The following is a 14,537-nucleotide window of genomic DNA, read 5'->3' on the forward strand; positions in this document are numbered from 1 at the left end:
ATCAATTTTGTAACAGTCAAGTCAATACCTATAATGCATATTAGTCACACGTGTGATGTCAAATATGTAATTTTGAAATTACTATGCTATGATTAAAAAAATCTTAAAAAAACTTTAATGCACTAATAATTATACCGTGATGTCAAGCGTGTAATTTTTTAATAAATATTCAATACTCATAGTAAGAGTTTATTTATAGTTAAAATAACATATTATTATTTTTTTACTAGAAAAATATATATTCATGAATAATTAATCCTATTTAGTTCAAAACATTATTAATATATATATATATATATATATATATATATATATATATATATATATATAATAATGTTTATTTTTTTTGCTTTTCTCTGAAAATAAATAATTTTAAGTTTAAATTCTAAATATGCAACTAATTAAACATGTATGTAGCTATATGTAATATTTATTTTGTGTAACAAAGAATTAATAGTATTTTTTATTTTATATATTTAACTTCAAATATTTTTTTATTTAATAGGACGTAAAGAGAACATATTATTACTACAACTTTACTTCTTATTCTTTAATATTCTTCTTTATTATAATATTTTATATAATTTTCTTAACACAGTTTATCTTTCTACTCAACTGTCTTCTTATGTTTATACATTTTGTATTTTTTTCAATGTTTATTAATGATTACAAATAAAAACAATTGTTAAAACAGTATATTTCTCAAAAAAAAAAATTAAATCATAATTCATTTGTAATCATTAATATTGAAAAAATTGTTTTAATTATTGTTTTTATTAGTGTAGTAAAAAAACATAAATAACATATTATAAAGAAGCGACATCATTACCGAGAAGCATCCACTAATGTACTTGGAAGAATCTTGGGCACTTTGAAATATATGTTATTATTTTGCCTAATCAAATTTAGTGAATTAAATTTATTATATTTACCTAATCAGACTTATTTATTTTGGGTACAAAAATTAGTTACATTGAAATATACTTCATGAAAAAGAATAACTAAAAGTAATGATTTCAGAATTTTGAGGTTAAATTTAAAATAACTTGAATATTTTTTAATTAACAATTAAGGATATAAATTATTATTAAAAATAAAATTAATGATACAACTATCTGTCATTATAATCCAATAAATTCCATTGGATGATGTATTTTGTAAAAAAAAAAAAATTATTTCCAGACTACATTTATTAGTATCTTAGAATTATTCCTGAATAAAACAAGCAAATAATGTCATTTATGAAGGAAAGTAAAGAGCGGGAGTTACAGAAAAGAATTTACGCGGCATTTGGCTTGGATTTTAATCAGACAAGGTTGGGGGACTTGAACTTCCCAACCTAACAAATCCTTTCCAATAATTAATGCAAACAAATCGACGGCAGGTACGCTGCCACGTGCCCCTTTTCTCTCCTGTTTGCGTTTTGTTTGTTGAAGATGCAACAGGGTTTCCGTCATCTGGAAAAAAGCGAGAGGAGAGAGAACACATAGATTGATTAATTTAGAAAGAGAGAGGGATCTTTCATTTTCTCGGGAAAATGGAGGATTCTTTCTTTGACGTGGTGGAGTTTCTGAAGAAACCCTCGTTAACGGAGACATTCGTCGACATTTTGCTATGCGCGGTTCCGATTTGGCTGGCCGTCATGATCGGCTTGATGATCGGGTGGTCGTGGCGGCCGCGCTGGACTGGGCTCGTCTTCCTCGGCCTCCGGAGCAAGTTCCGGTTCCTCTGGACGGCGCCGCCGGGCTTCGGCGCCCGCCGCCTCTGGCTCGCCTTCACCGCCCTCTCCGCCTTCACCTATTGGTTCAATTTCAAAGGCAAGACCAAGGCCAAAGCTCAAGATCCCTCGCCTTCTCAACCCGATGCTACCGACTCCAACGCCATCTCCCGCGCTGCTCGGTAACTCCTCAATTTTTCTACTCTTTTTGTATCGTTTATCTAGTTTTGACAATGGTGATTCATTTGAATGGTTTGTCGCAACAAGTTGATCTCTGATTACATCCATTTAGTATGCTAGTTTTATAGTTTAGGATAAGCAATACTTGAAAAGGAAACCAGGACGCACATTATTGAGCGGATTGGATAAATGAAAATATTGAATTGTATCATGCATTAGGCGTGCAGTATTTGTTTTGTAATAATTGTGTTTTGCATTTAGTTTTTCAGGTTTTCTAGAAACTAGTTTTAAACACTTATGAAGTGATCTAGACAATCCAATTTAGTTTGATTCTGGATAGGGATATTTAAATGATTACCTCGGGCGTTGCAGTTAAACCAGAACAGCTCACCTGTATGTGATTTCTTCTGTGTCTCTAATCTATTTCAATATGACCATCTGCTTCTTTTTACTGTTTCCATGAATTTTCATCAGCTTCTTTGTTGCATTATTGATGCTTAATTATTGTCTTTGTAAGTGCTTACTTCTAGTTCTAGCTATCAGATTTTATGATAAATTGTGCTGTGTTGCTAGAGGAAGAATTAATTGTTTTATTCATTTGGCAACTTTGTTATTGCACATGCATTAGGTCCAGTGATAGGGCTGAGGAGAGGGAGCAGGACACTGTTACACAGGCTGATTTGGAACATTTTCTTCATCTTCTCGAAGGGAAGGATGGAGTGATGGACTGGCAGAGTTTTATGGAAAGGTCAACACCAAACATGCAATACAAAGCTTGGCGTTACGATCCTGAGGTTCAATTTTCATCTCATTTCAACTGTCTATACACTGTAATCTGACAAAAATCATATACATCTTGTATTAATTATGAATTTGGATATTTTTTCTATCAGAGGCACACTTACCTCTTAGTTTAAAGTAGAATTGTCATCCAGTTTTTTCCATTCCATATTTCCTACCCAAAATAATCAATACATCCTCACCATCTATGTTGATGATTATTTGATTTATTTCTTTTTGTATTTCCACCTTAGATTAGAAATATATCACCATCTGATGTTGGACATGGATCTGTTAACAGACAGGTCCTACAGTTTACCGTAGTAGAACTGTCTTTGATGATGCAACTCCAGAGTTGGTGAGGGATTTCTTCTGGGATGATGACTTTCGTCCTAAATGGGATGCTATGCTTGCATACTGCAAAGTATTGGAGGAATGCCCTCATAATGGGACAATGATTTCTCACTGGATTAAAAAGGTATCTTCACCAAAGATCTTAAATTTGTATTTTAAGTGTGCAATAGTATGGTTCACTGATTCTTCATTTACTCCTTTTGTTTGTAGTTCCCCTTTTTCTGTAGCGATAGAGAATATATCATTGCTCGAAGAATATGGCAGGCTGGAAACACATACTATTGTGTAACGAAGGTATGGTTCAAACATGATTTGCTATAATTTTATGGCATTTCCTCTTGTTTCTGCTCCTCTCTCAATGACTAGTCCCCACTCTTCTATTGCTAGAAAAGAAAGTCTTGTTGACGTGATGACACTAACAGTGAATGTTTAATTTCTCGGTTCAGTAGAAACAATTGAGTAATGAATTATATGGCATAAAGGAAAGAAATAAGTGGAAAATGCCCCACACCCCTTCTCCCAAAAAAAATTTTTTTTTTTTAAACCCAGTTTCACATGTTGAGTTGATAATGTGATTTGAACTAGTTATTAATGTAGTTGAATCTCTTTTAGTAATGCCTTCCAATGTTCCTTTTGGTCTCCATCTAGAGGATTAAAAATCATGCTATCTACCCTCACTAGTGTCTTCAGTAACCTCTTTTGTATATGTCGAAACCATCTTAACCAATTTTCTATCATCTTTTCCTCGACAAGTGCTACATCAATATCTCCTTGCATACAATCATTTTGTATCTCGCTATAGCCTTTTTAGAGTCAGTTGCTATCTGGGATTAAAAAAAAGGGAACTTGTCTTTTCTTGTGTTGTCACACATCCATTTTAATATACTCATTTTTGCTACCAAGGGGGTCTAGCTCGATTGTTTGAGCTAGGTATGTGAGTGTTGTAAACTCCCTAGTGCCGTTTTTTCAATTTTTATGGACCAAAAAAAAATATACACTCATTTTTGCTGTTCTTACTTTTCTCTCTTATTATTCCTTTAAGGCTCAACATTTATTACTGTGGAATAAAAGTACAAAGGATGAGAAATTCATAGCTAATACAAGTTCTTAAATGCATGGATATGTAACTAATTATTGAATAATTTTGAATACACAATCAATGTTCTGGCTGGTTTGGATTGAATTGGTTTTCAATTAAGATCTGAATTTCAATCCAATCCAATGAAAGAATTCGTTTTTTCTGGTTTGTTTGGTTTTCAATTTGGTTTATTCCTATTCAATCTTCAATGTTGTAGGGAGTACCCTATCCAAGTTTGCCAAAACGGGATAAGCCCAGACGTGTGGAGCTCTATTTTTCTAGTTGGGTAATTAAACCTGGTAAGAACTGTCTGAACAATTATTGTTTGTTCCTTAATCTCAAAATTATTCAATGGTGTGGCGTTTCAACTGCTAATTCTGGGAAATTGATGCAGTGGAATCTCGCAAAGGAGATGGTCAGCTGTCTGCATGTGAGGTTACCCTGCTACATTATGAAGACATGGGGATTCCCAAAGATGTTGCGAAGTTGGGAGTCCGGCATGGAATGTGGGGAGCTGTCAAGAAATTGCATTCTGGAATGAGAGCTTACCAGAGTGCTAGGAAAACAGAGGCTTCTTTATCAAGATGTGCATTGATGGCAAGTAAAACAACCAAGATTACTTCTGACGCAAACATGCATTCCTCAGAGCCTTCGTCTTGCATGGAAGATAGGGTGCAAGCCATGAATAATACTGCACAAAAGGGTAATGGCATAGACTGGAAGTGGGTGGCTGTTGGTGGCACTGTTGCTCTGGTTTTGGGTCTTCATACTGGTGCTGTGGGGAGAGCGTTATTATTGGGAGCAGGGCACAGAATTGCACGGAGGTGAGTGATCTAGGATCTGCTCAATGGGAAGGGTCCACTTATCACCGTTCGGAATATTCATCATAAATATATTTAGACTATCATTTATCAGTATCGAATGCTAATTTTGCGGTTCTTCTTATTATTATAATTTTTCTTTTTTGTATTAGATTCAGCCTGGCTAGATTCATCTCGCTCTTGCGTTTTAGAATGCAAAGGTGCAATTACTTGCCATTTTTTTTCATAAGGAACGGAATCCTTTCAACGGCGCTGTTATCAGATTATGGACCCCAATTTTATATTTTAGCAGGATCAATTGCACCACTTGATGCTTTTATCACGGTAACCAAGAGAAGTAAAAATTGAATAAGCATAAACTACCTATTAATCGAATGTAATTTGATGATTGAGTGCTCAAGATTTTGTCGGATTAAAGTGATTCTAGGTTCTTACTTCTAACACAAGATAAACACTAGTTTCCTATCATATCAATTGTCAAACGCTAAACTAGAGCGGTTGAGCTCAATAATTAGCTGCACTTAGTTTGAATAGTGGATATATATGATACGATATGGATGTCCCGACCATGGCATCCAACTTTTTCGTCGGCACGTTCGATTCGGGAAACATGATTTTGTCCACTTTTCTTTTGCTACAGTGCACTAATTTAGAATCATACCTGTAAAAATTGGTTTGTATTTTGAAATGGGAATTATGAAATTGTGAAATTAGCAAATCCTCTCCAAAACACAGAAAAAACGAAAAAAATTTTTAAGTTTACAAATTAATCATCGACCTAGGGGAAAATGGAAAGATAAGGAAGCATAAATCAAGCAGTCAAGCAAGCAGTTCTATGTGCTAAGCGTTGTTCATGATAGGCAGTCCACGGTATTGAAAAGAAAAAAGGTTGATAATATCATAATTGTAGGTTCTAGTTAGATAATTTTTTCTATAAAACTTTTATAGAAGTTAGAAAAAATCAAGTTTTTCTATAATTTTAGTTTACAGGAGAAACTTAATTTATCTAACTCTCTTATTTTTTTTCTCTTATAACTATTTATAGAGAAATTTATACAAACAAATTTTTAATATTTTTTTTCTACAGTGTATAGCGATGATATCTTGTTTCAAACATATAATAAGAATATTTATTTTTATGACGAGGGTGAAGTTTTTTATAATAGGGAATCAATTTTATTTGTGGATACAGATTACAGATATAAGCTGAATGGACGGAAACTGTCCGTTTAATCCATTATCAATATTAGCAAATATTTGATATGTATGAATTACCCCCCTCTATATATAACTTGACTAATAATGATCCGAAATTAATAATTAAGAAGAAGAATAAAGTAAAAACTCTATCAATTTTATTTTTTTAAAAATCTCCACTCTTTTTAAATAACGTAAAAGTAAAATAAACAAATTAATGAATCTTTACAAGAAATTAATTTAAACATTCACGTTAAAAATTGATTGCTGTAGGTATGGAATTTAAATTTATTTGTCCAAAAACTCCAAGTTAGTAAAAAAGAAACTAGTAGTTAATTACATGTAAGCACGGGGTGAGTGGTGACGATGAAAAGTTGCAAATTGCAATGATCCAACAGCGTACGTGGGTGGTCAGTGGCAGAGAGTGTGCCCACGTGGCAGATCCTTAACCTCACAGAGCAGAAAAAAGGTAGACAGCTTCATGTAACTGTTATACCAGGTCGTCTGGCTCTGCAACAAACAACTTCAGTCCTTCTCTCTCTTTTTGTTTTGTGGATCACACCAAACCAAACTGGTACGCTTCTCTCCTTTACTTCTCCATTAATTTCCTTAAAGCTTGGAAATCTAATCTATGAGTTTGGAGTGTAGGCAGCAGCTACACAACACAACACTCGTTTCCTAATTCCACGCCCTAATGTCTAGTCTTGCTATTGCATGATTTTGTATGTTCTTACCAACTCTAGCTTATCCTATGATATGATATATTGCCTAGTGTTATTTTCCTTGCTTGCCTTGTTGAATCAATGGTTATAGTCAAAATGTTTACAGATATGTAACCAAATGATCGAGTTCAATCCTTGCTTGCTGCTTCTAATGGAATCAAATTCCATTTCAAGGTGATGATGGTGACCTTGTTCTTTTTCCACACTTAAATCCCCACGTGATGCTCATAGGCTCTCTGTGTCATGAGGAAGTGTCCGAAATAAAAAAATTATTCATAAACCTGTACCTAGCAACTTGAGCTTTTGGTATGTCTTATGATCCTTCACATTATCCGTGTCAATAAATTATCTTCAACCTTCATGTTATCCTGCATATTTGATAAGTAATACTTATTGCATTTGTGAAACACTTGGCTTAAGAATGTTGCAGAAAGGAAACAAGTTAATATAATGGTCCATTGTTGAAACACTTCAATTTGCATGGGAAAAGGTGAAACAAATGTATCTATCCAGCATGTCATCTAGTACGATGCATCTTAGAAAACTGATTAATCAGTAATCCATAAATATTATTCAGTCAAGTAATTTGGTGTTAGGCTTAGTGTTACGCAATCAGCCTCAACATTCACCCTGCATTCAGAAAATTTCATTATAAGAGCTACGCTGAAGGTTAATTTTAATTGTAATAATATTTCAGGACCTTTTTGTCAAGAGTTTATCCTTCTGAAGATGAGTGCCGAAAACGAGAAAATAAAACCAAAGACTGATATTGAACTCTTTCTCAATAATGCTAACCAGTGCGTTTGGAAAAAATTGAATAATGACTCAGGTGCAGGTGCAAATGCAGCCTCCAGGGAGGATATGACACTTGCTGCCACTGACCCCCTATCTGAAATAGTTTGGTCTCCAGATAAAGGTTTGAGTCTTAAATGTGCCGATTCAAGCTTTGCTCATAAAAATAGTTCTCCTTTTCGGGATTTTGGAACAAGCTGTATGGTTTTTGCTCCGCCACAAAATTTTACTGGCAGCAGTTCTACCACTGATAAACCTTTAGATGATGATTTTGTGAAACCTATAGCAGTTGTATGTGCCAAGAGTGATATTGCTGAAGCAGATGCTCCTACTATGCCTCCTACAGGTGATTCAGGTGTCAAGGCCAAGAGTAAAGCCTATGAAGAAGATGATATAGGTAAGTGTGTAGATGAAAGGAAAGGAGGCTTTACAGTATATTTTTGGGTTCAAATAAACCTTACTGAAGGACAAAGAAATACATCTATTATCCTAATTAGTTAAATACTTAACTGGGACTTGTGAGTTTGAATTAGTGTCTTTCTGGTCACTTTTTCCTTGAATCATTTTCTCAATCCTACGGAATTCTCACCTGGCAGGATCTGTTGGTAATAAGGACAAAGTGAACACCGCAGCAACAGCACCTAATTTGCCTAATGATCAAAATGGGAATCTAACGAACAATTGGGAAAAGATTATCGGTGATCAAGCCAACATTGGAACTGATAAAATATCTGGGATAGCGGGAAACATAATTTCTGCTATTTCAGGTATGTGCTGTCATCAAAGTTGGTAAAGGTGAAAGGTGCCCTTAAGGCACAGAGTTTAATGATTTGAAAAAATATCCACCAAAAAGCAGACTTACAAAAAAAAGTGTTAAACATTACAAAAATCAAAACAGTTAAATATTTGACTTTTTTGCATTAGTTTTCCATATAAATTAACTGTTCAAGCATAAAATTCACAGTAAAAATAAAAGGTTATGATGCTCAATTTACAAGTCCTTAAGATGCTTGTTGGTAAGATCCCCAAATTCTTACTCCTTAGTATCACAGCTGGCAAGTTACATGGCTGGTTTTAGAGAATTTTAGTTGTTATCCAGAAAGGCACTTCTACAAGAGGCACTAACCCCTTCTAGCTTCCTTCCTTAGGTGCATCTTTTTGGTGCCTTTTTAAGTACTGGGAGGATAAGAATCCGTACTTTTCAGTATATTTGTCACTCATGTTTGTAGCAAATTGTAATTTGTTTAATAGTAGTATTTGTTACTGGTTATAACTTAATAATAAGAAAGAATGCCTGATAGTTCTGCAGGCTGTTTTTCTAAACACAGGCTCTGAAATTTTAAGCATGTCCTTTCTGTTTAAGGAAGGAAATTTATTGAAAATATCAAGTTCTTCATTTTTGTGCATAACTGAAATGTATTTGTCGATTTTCCTGCAGGCCAGGCTGACCAAGGGCCATTTAATCATTTATTACTTCAATCAGATGAAAATAGACCTAGCATGGACCAAAATCCTTCTCCAGGGAGACATTCTGATGGAGGCGTAAATATTGGTCTCAAAAAAAAGGCTGTAGTAACTGATGATGACTTACATACTGCTGTTAAGCCTATAATTGAATACAAAGGCTCTGGTGCTCATGGGACTAATTTAGCATCCTCCAGCAGGAATCCTTTAGAAAAACTGGAATATAGTGCAGAGAATGATTTACAAACTTTCAACTGTGAAGCTGGTTGTGCTGGAACAAGCGAAGTTAATGTTAATGAGTCTGAAAACAAATTTCAGGACAATGAAATGATGCTACCATGTGATAGCAGAATTCATATGGCAATAAACAAAGGCAAGGAAAAATCCTTATCAGATGGGGATGCAAATGTAATATTATCGAGGGAGGAGAATGACAGTCATTCAAGTGTTGAGAGCTGTAACAGTGCTGGCTTTTTTTCAACAGGTAAGAAGAGACGTAACTTTCGACAACAGTTGATAATTGGGAGTAAAAGAGTCAAAAAGCAAATTGAAGAATCTTCTGGTTTCAAATCCTATGTTAAACAGGATAGCTCATTCATGAACTGGATTTCAAACATGGTGAAAGGACTCCAACAATCAATTCAAAATGATTCAAACACTTTGGCTCTTACCCTTACAAATCCAGATCATCATAATCTACTGCCTGACGAGAAACTTTTCACATGCAATATGAATCAAGATCCCGAGCCAAAAAATACAGGATTCAAGTCCTTTTTTCAGTCCATATATTGTCCAAGCTTGAAGAATGGAGGAACGAGAATGTCTCATCAAGAAGGGAAGAGTAGTGATGATTTAGAGCCAGGTAACATGGAACATGGAATAGATGCTACTCCAATAACCTATTGTGCAGAAAACAATAGCCTTTCCAAACTGCGTTTGCAATCAAATAAGTTTGAAGTATCTATTGGGGGAAATGATGCCGGTCCGTCCTCGCAGCCTAAGGTCAAACCTCTAAATTTTTTTAACTGTCAGGAAAGCAGCAAAAATAACCCAGTGGAGACTAAAAATTATTCCATCTTGGGCCATAGTAAGGACAAGGAAGAAGTGGCATCACATTCATCATCAACCAAACAAAATACAGATGATAATGATAACATCGATTCCAATGCACTACCTGATAGAAAGGAAGAAGAGAATATTTGTCACAGAAGAGATAATCTGGGAAGTCTGTGGATAACTCGTTTTTCTCCAAAATTCACTGCTCCCTTGAGAGAACAACCTGCCAATGACACAGAGGCCTCTACTGATCTTAAGGAAGATAAGGGAAATAATGATCATAAATCAATGTATATGTTCAAACCCCTTTCATCTTCCCCAGGGCTCAGAAATTTAGAGCCAATGGCTTCAATGTTTGCAAGGAGATTTAGTGCCATCAAACATATCATACCAACAAATGCAACAGATACTACCACACAGGTAAATATGTTGTGCTTGTTTTGTGGAACAAAAGGACATCAACTCTCTGATTGCTCGGCTATTGCAGAAAACAAGCTAGAAGATCTCCAGAAGAATATAGATTCATATGGAGGACTGGAAGAACATTCTTGTCTATGCATCAAATGCTTTCAGCCCAACCATTGGGCAATTTCATGTCCCACTTCAATCTCAACTAGGAAACATGAACTGAAAGCTAATGCCTTGGTCAATGATTGTGGAAAACAAAAACATTTAATCCCAAGCAATGAAGAGAGTGCCAGGCTGTTGACTGATGAGGATGACCGAGTTTTATCTGGCGGTTCTATTAATGATGAAACAGATCAACGAACAGGCCAAAATATTAATTTGAAGCTGAAATCAAATGAAATTATAACCCATAAGGTAGGGTGCAATGCATCATTCCAGAAATACTGTGGTTCGAGTTTAGAGGAAAACAAATTCAGAGAAAATCCTATATCTTCTCCATCCAAATTGACTGAAAGGCAGATTTCACATGTGCCAAAGAAAATATTTGATGCAGTAAAAAAACTTCAATTGTCCCGCACTGACATCCTGAAGTAAGTAATACTAGCCAACTAACTTATACTTTGTCATTTCATGTAAATGAAGCCAGTTATCATGTGGCTTTATGGTCCATGCGTAACGCATATACTATAAATAGCCTATGATAATTTCCATATTACATCAATGATGCATATTAATTCTTCTTAATCCCAGTATTCATGCTTAAATCATAATGCATTGGCATAAGGGTAGATGTCAGATATATAAATCAGTAGTTTGCACATCCTTTTTATTGCAAAAAGTTTTCATATAGAGAACCTTCTTTTTCAACAGTTGGCAATTTTCTTTTCCTGCATTTTTATTGTTTCTCATGAAAAGAGGTATTATACCATTGTGCCTTGCACAACCTGATTAATCAAACATTTCAGTAAACTGAAAGTAGAGTGCAGCTTCATGAGTTGAATTTCTCTTATCATTAGGTCGTCACCATTTACTCCTTTCTCATCTATATGATCATAGGAACTTCACAAAAAAGTAGGAGAATTGTGTTATAGAGTAACCTTTCCATTTTTATGTGAAAGATTGGACTTTTAGAAATATTTCCACAATGTCCTGATAAGATCACAATTATAATGTAACAATTCAAAGATATTCACAATAATTCTTACTCCAGCAAAAATATAAATTATCCAACTAAAGCAACACAGAAGTTAACTGAAATAGAAGATAAGTTAGCCAACAAATAAATTGAATTAAAGATGAACCATGTATAGACCAAAACCGGGCATACAATCACTAGGTACAAGAATGGTAATAGAAATAAAAAAAAAAATAGGGAAGAACAGGAAATGAGATTACATATATGCCACCAAAAGTTACCTGTAAAATATTTATTTATAAGTACACTTCTTATGCCTCTTGGTATTGATTAGGAAGGAGCCTTTGTGTTGCTAATTTCTGTAGCAGGTTAAGTATTAACTGAAAATAGAAAGGAGAAATGAAACCAACCGGAGTGTATAAAATATCATTGGCAGAGACAGAGATGTATATTTGTGATAAGTTGTCATAGAGTATACTTCTCTTATAAAACAAATGAATCTTTGTGACTTTTACTGAACAGAATGTCCTTTACACCAGATGCATCAATACTCATGGGTCAATCTCACAACTAGATGGTTTTTTCTTGCGCCTGCGGCTTGGAAAGTGGGAAGAAGGGCTAGGGGGAACTGGATACCATGTGGCATACATAAATGGTATAATTAAAATCATAACTTGTTATTTGCATGTAAAGCATGCATTTACTTGTATTACTTCACCACATTACAAACTTCCCTGGAGTTCTTTTCATGAGACGTCATTACTGCTGGTCTTTTTTTTCATTAATACAAGGTTTTTATTCCTTTTATTTTTGTTTTTTCTTCTTCCTTGTTCTGGTTTATCTAGAGACCCAGTCCCAGAGACAGTGCCCAGAGCAGAATACAAGAAAATGTCTCTCGGTGAAAGTGGGGAGTATCAAGTGTATGGTTGAAAGTCAGTATATATCCAATCATGATTTTCTTGAGGTAATTATCAATGATTATTTATTAGCTTCTCCACTCGTTTTCATTGTGTTCCTATTGGTATTGAAGCTATTGGTTTCCGTATCATTTTGATTTTTGACTCCATAAACTACTGTGAGATTCAGGCTATGATAAATTATACTAGATGGAATGGATTGTTGGGGAAACAAACCCTTTTAGGCACACAGAGGATCAAAGATAGAGCACACCAAAAACAACACCATAAAATAGAAAAATCGGAAGAACACATCAAAGGATAAAAAATGCTAACTACAACTCCATAAAATAGAAAAATAGTAGAACACAAATTTAATGTGTTCCGCACTTCCTGCTTGTGTCCATGGAAATATCTTAATAAATATTCATTATCACAAATAAGATTTCAAATTTTCTAGAAAAACTTGAGAGAACCCTTCCTATTAGATGACCTGTCTCACTACAGTAGCGCTTTCTCTCTTTATATGGACCCTTTTTATACACCTTGCATCCTACTTTAAAAATCAAATTGTGAACTGATAACATTCTAGATCTAAATGATAAGAATAATATTCTTATCTTTATCTAAACAACATCCTAAAAAATTTGAAGTTGGAAATTTGAATAATTCTCCCAACAACTCCTCCTCGATTAAAATTTTCAACTCCTGCTGTCAGGGATGTTCTTCGCAATCATCTTCATGATTTTTTCTCATCACGCTTCCACTCTGCAAACTTTGGTGTACTCCCCCCATACCTATTATCTCAATATTCTCCCATGAGTATTGGATGTAACACTTCCTATACTTGCACCCCATTAGCTACCGCCAATGGGACGAGAAATTAATAATAGGTGGTCTAAACCAACACCTGTCCATGGTCTCGACCAATCTCACAACAATATTTGTCAGAAATCAGATTGACATTGTCTTTTCCTTTTACGAGTGTAACAACTGTGAATGATTGTCTTCCTAACTTTCCCTACTCAAATACCGGTAATGGAAAAGAAACAGCAAGTTTATCGTGAATCAAATTCCAATTATTATCTTCCTGGTGTTTCCACTACTGGGGTTATTATAGAAATGTAGTTAGATTTAGTTCAGTGATATACAAAATTAGCATCAACTCATGGAGTGGTTATCTAATTATTATTTTTCGGATATCTGCTTGAACATCACCTGATGCTATTTTCTCTCCTTTTGAGCAGGAAGAAATCACGGAATGGTGGTCCAACACCTCAGAAGCTGGTGCTGAGATTCCATCTGAAGAATATCTAATAGAAAAATTTAAAAAGAAAGAAATGTTAGGTCTCTAGGCATTTATTATATTAAATGTTAATATATTCATAAGCAAGTTTATTCTCACTCTTTTAGATAAAAATTTATGTTTCCTTTTTATTATCCAATTGATTGTATATCAAAGGAAGCTTAAAATTGAAGGTGGTGGTGGCAACTCATCATCATGATTTTGTGAATGTCATACCAAAACATTCCTATACAAAGAACTGCTTCATCCTACGCAATGAAAGTTATAGTAATTCATTACTCAGTATTTCTGCCTTGCACGTGACTTAGCAGTTTTTTTTATCCTCGTGGAAGTTCTGTTAGAATTCGAAGCTCCCTGGACCGTTCTATATTTCTCTTGAAGGTACTATTTGTTAGCCATAGGATTTAGATGTAATTCCAGGGCTTCCAGCTCTTGTTGAATGGGTACGTTTGGAAAACAAATACAGAAGGGAAGTATGTTAGTAGAAAAGGAGAGTATAAATATAAATAGCCTAAAAAATAACAAACGAACCCAACTCAGTCGAACCAGTTCATGTTTCATTGGGCTGGGATGTTGGATCTTAAAAATATACAAAACTGGACCTAATTTGTTTATTACACGTGAAGAGTTT

At 34.6% G+C, this 14,537-nt stretch overlaps 2 protein-coding genes across 19 annotated transcripts; both read left to right on the forward strand.

Moving 5' to 3' along the window:
* The first annotated feature begins 1,376 nt into the window (after positions 1–1,376).
* Positions 1,377–5,236, forward strand: LOC114377186 (stAR-related lipid transfer protein 7, mitochondrial-like). The gene is made up of 6 exons (XM_028335599.1): positions 1,377–1,899; positions 2,526–2,691; positions 2,979–3,155; positions 3,242–3,325; positions 4,327–4,408; positions 4,504–5,236. The coding sequence occupies exons 1-6, from the start codon at positions 1,538–1,540 to the stop codon at positions 4,935–4,937; spliced, it is 1,305 nt and encodes a 434-aa protein (XP_028191400.1). The 5' UTR covers positions 1,377–1,537; the 3' UTR covers positions 4,938–5,236.
* A 1,298-nt stretch (positions 5,237–6,534) lies between these two features.
* Positions 6,535–14,191, forward strand: LOC114376283. 18 transcript variants are annotated; one of them, XM_028334323.1, is made up of 10 exons: positions 6,590–6,701; positions 6,776–6,849; positions 6,956–7,155; positions 7,547–7,765; positions 7,928–8,038; positions 8,238–8,408; positions 9,080–11,159; positions 12,244–12,359; positions 12,550–12,668; positions 13,848–14,191. In XM_028334323.1, the coding sequence occupies exons 4-10, from the start codon at positions 7,579–7,581 to the stop codon at positions 13,953–13,955; spliced, it is 2,892 nt and encodes a 963-aa protein (XP_028190124.1). In that variant the 5' UTR covers positions 6,590–6,701; positions 6,776–6,849; positions 6,956–7,155; positions 7,547–7,578; the 3' UTR covers positions 13,956–14,191. The 18 variants fall into 18 exon arrangements, 17 of the variants coding, with proteins under 17 accessions (XP_028190119.1, XP_028190124.1, XP_028190125.1 ...); XM_028334324.1 differs by having other exon boundaries at positions 7,931–8,038; XM_028334326.1 differs by having other exon boundaries at positions 7,988–8,038.
* The last annotated feature ends 346 nt before the right edge of the window (positions 14,192–14,537 follow it).

The sequence above is a fragment of the Glycine soja genome, chromosome 11 (genome assembly GCF_004193775.1).
Source record: "Glycine soja cultivar W05 chromosome 11, ASM419377v2, whole genome shotgun sequence".
NCBI lineage: Eukaryota > Viridiplantae > Streptophyta > Magnoliopsida > Fabales > Fabaceae > Glycine > Glycine soja.

Excerpts from the sequence above, each read along its gene's own strand:
- LOC114377186 (XM_028335599.1), top strand. The coding sequence starts at position 1,538 with ATGGAGGATTCTTTCTTTGACGTGGTGGAGTTTCTGAAGAAACCCTCG. Across the intron at positions 2,692-2,978 it reads CTTGGCGTTACGATCCTGAG|ACAGGTCCTACAGTTTACCG; the intron begins GTTCAATTTTCA and ends ATCTGTTAACAG. Across the intron at positions 3,326-4,326 it reads CATACTATTGTGTAACGAAG|GGAGTACCCTATCCAAGTTT; the intron begins GTATGGTTCAAA and ends TCAATGTTGTAG.
- LOC114376283 (XM_028334318.1), top strand. The coding sequence starts at position 7,579 with ATGAGTGCCGAAAACGAGAAAATAAAACCAAAGACTGATATTGAACTC. Across the intron at positions 8,039-8,237 it reads CTATGAAGAAGATGATATAG|GATCTGTTGGTAATAAGGAC; the intron begins GTAAGTGTGTAG and ends CTCACCTGGCAG. Across the intron at positions 11,160-12,243 it reads TCCCGCACTGACATCCTGAA|ATGCATCAATACTCATGGGT; the intron begins GTAAGTAATACT and ends CCTTTACACCAG.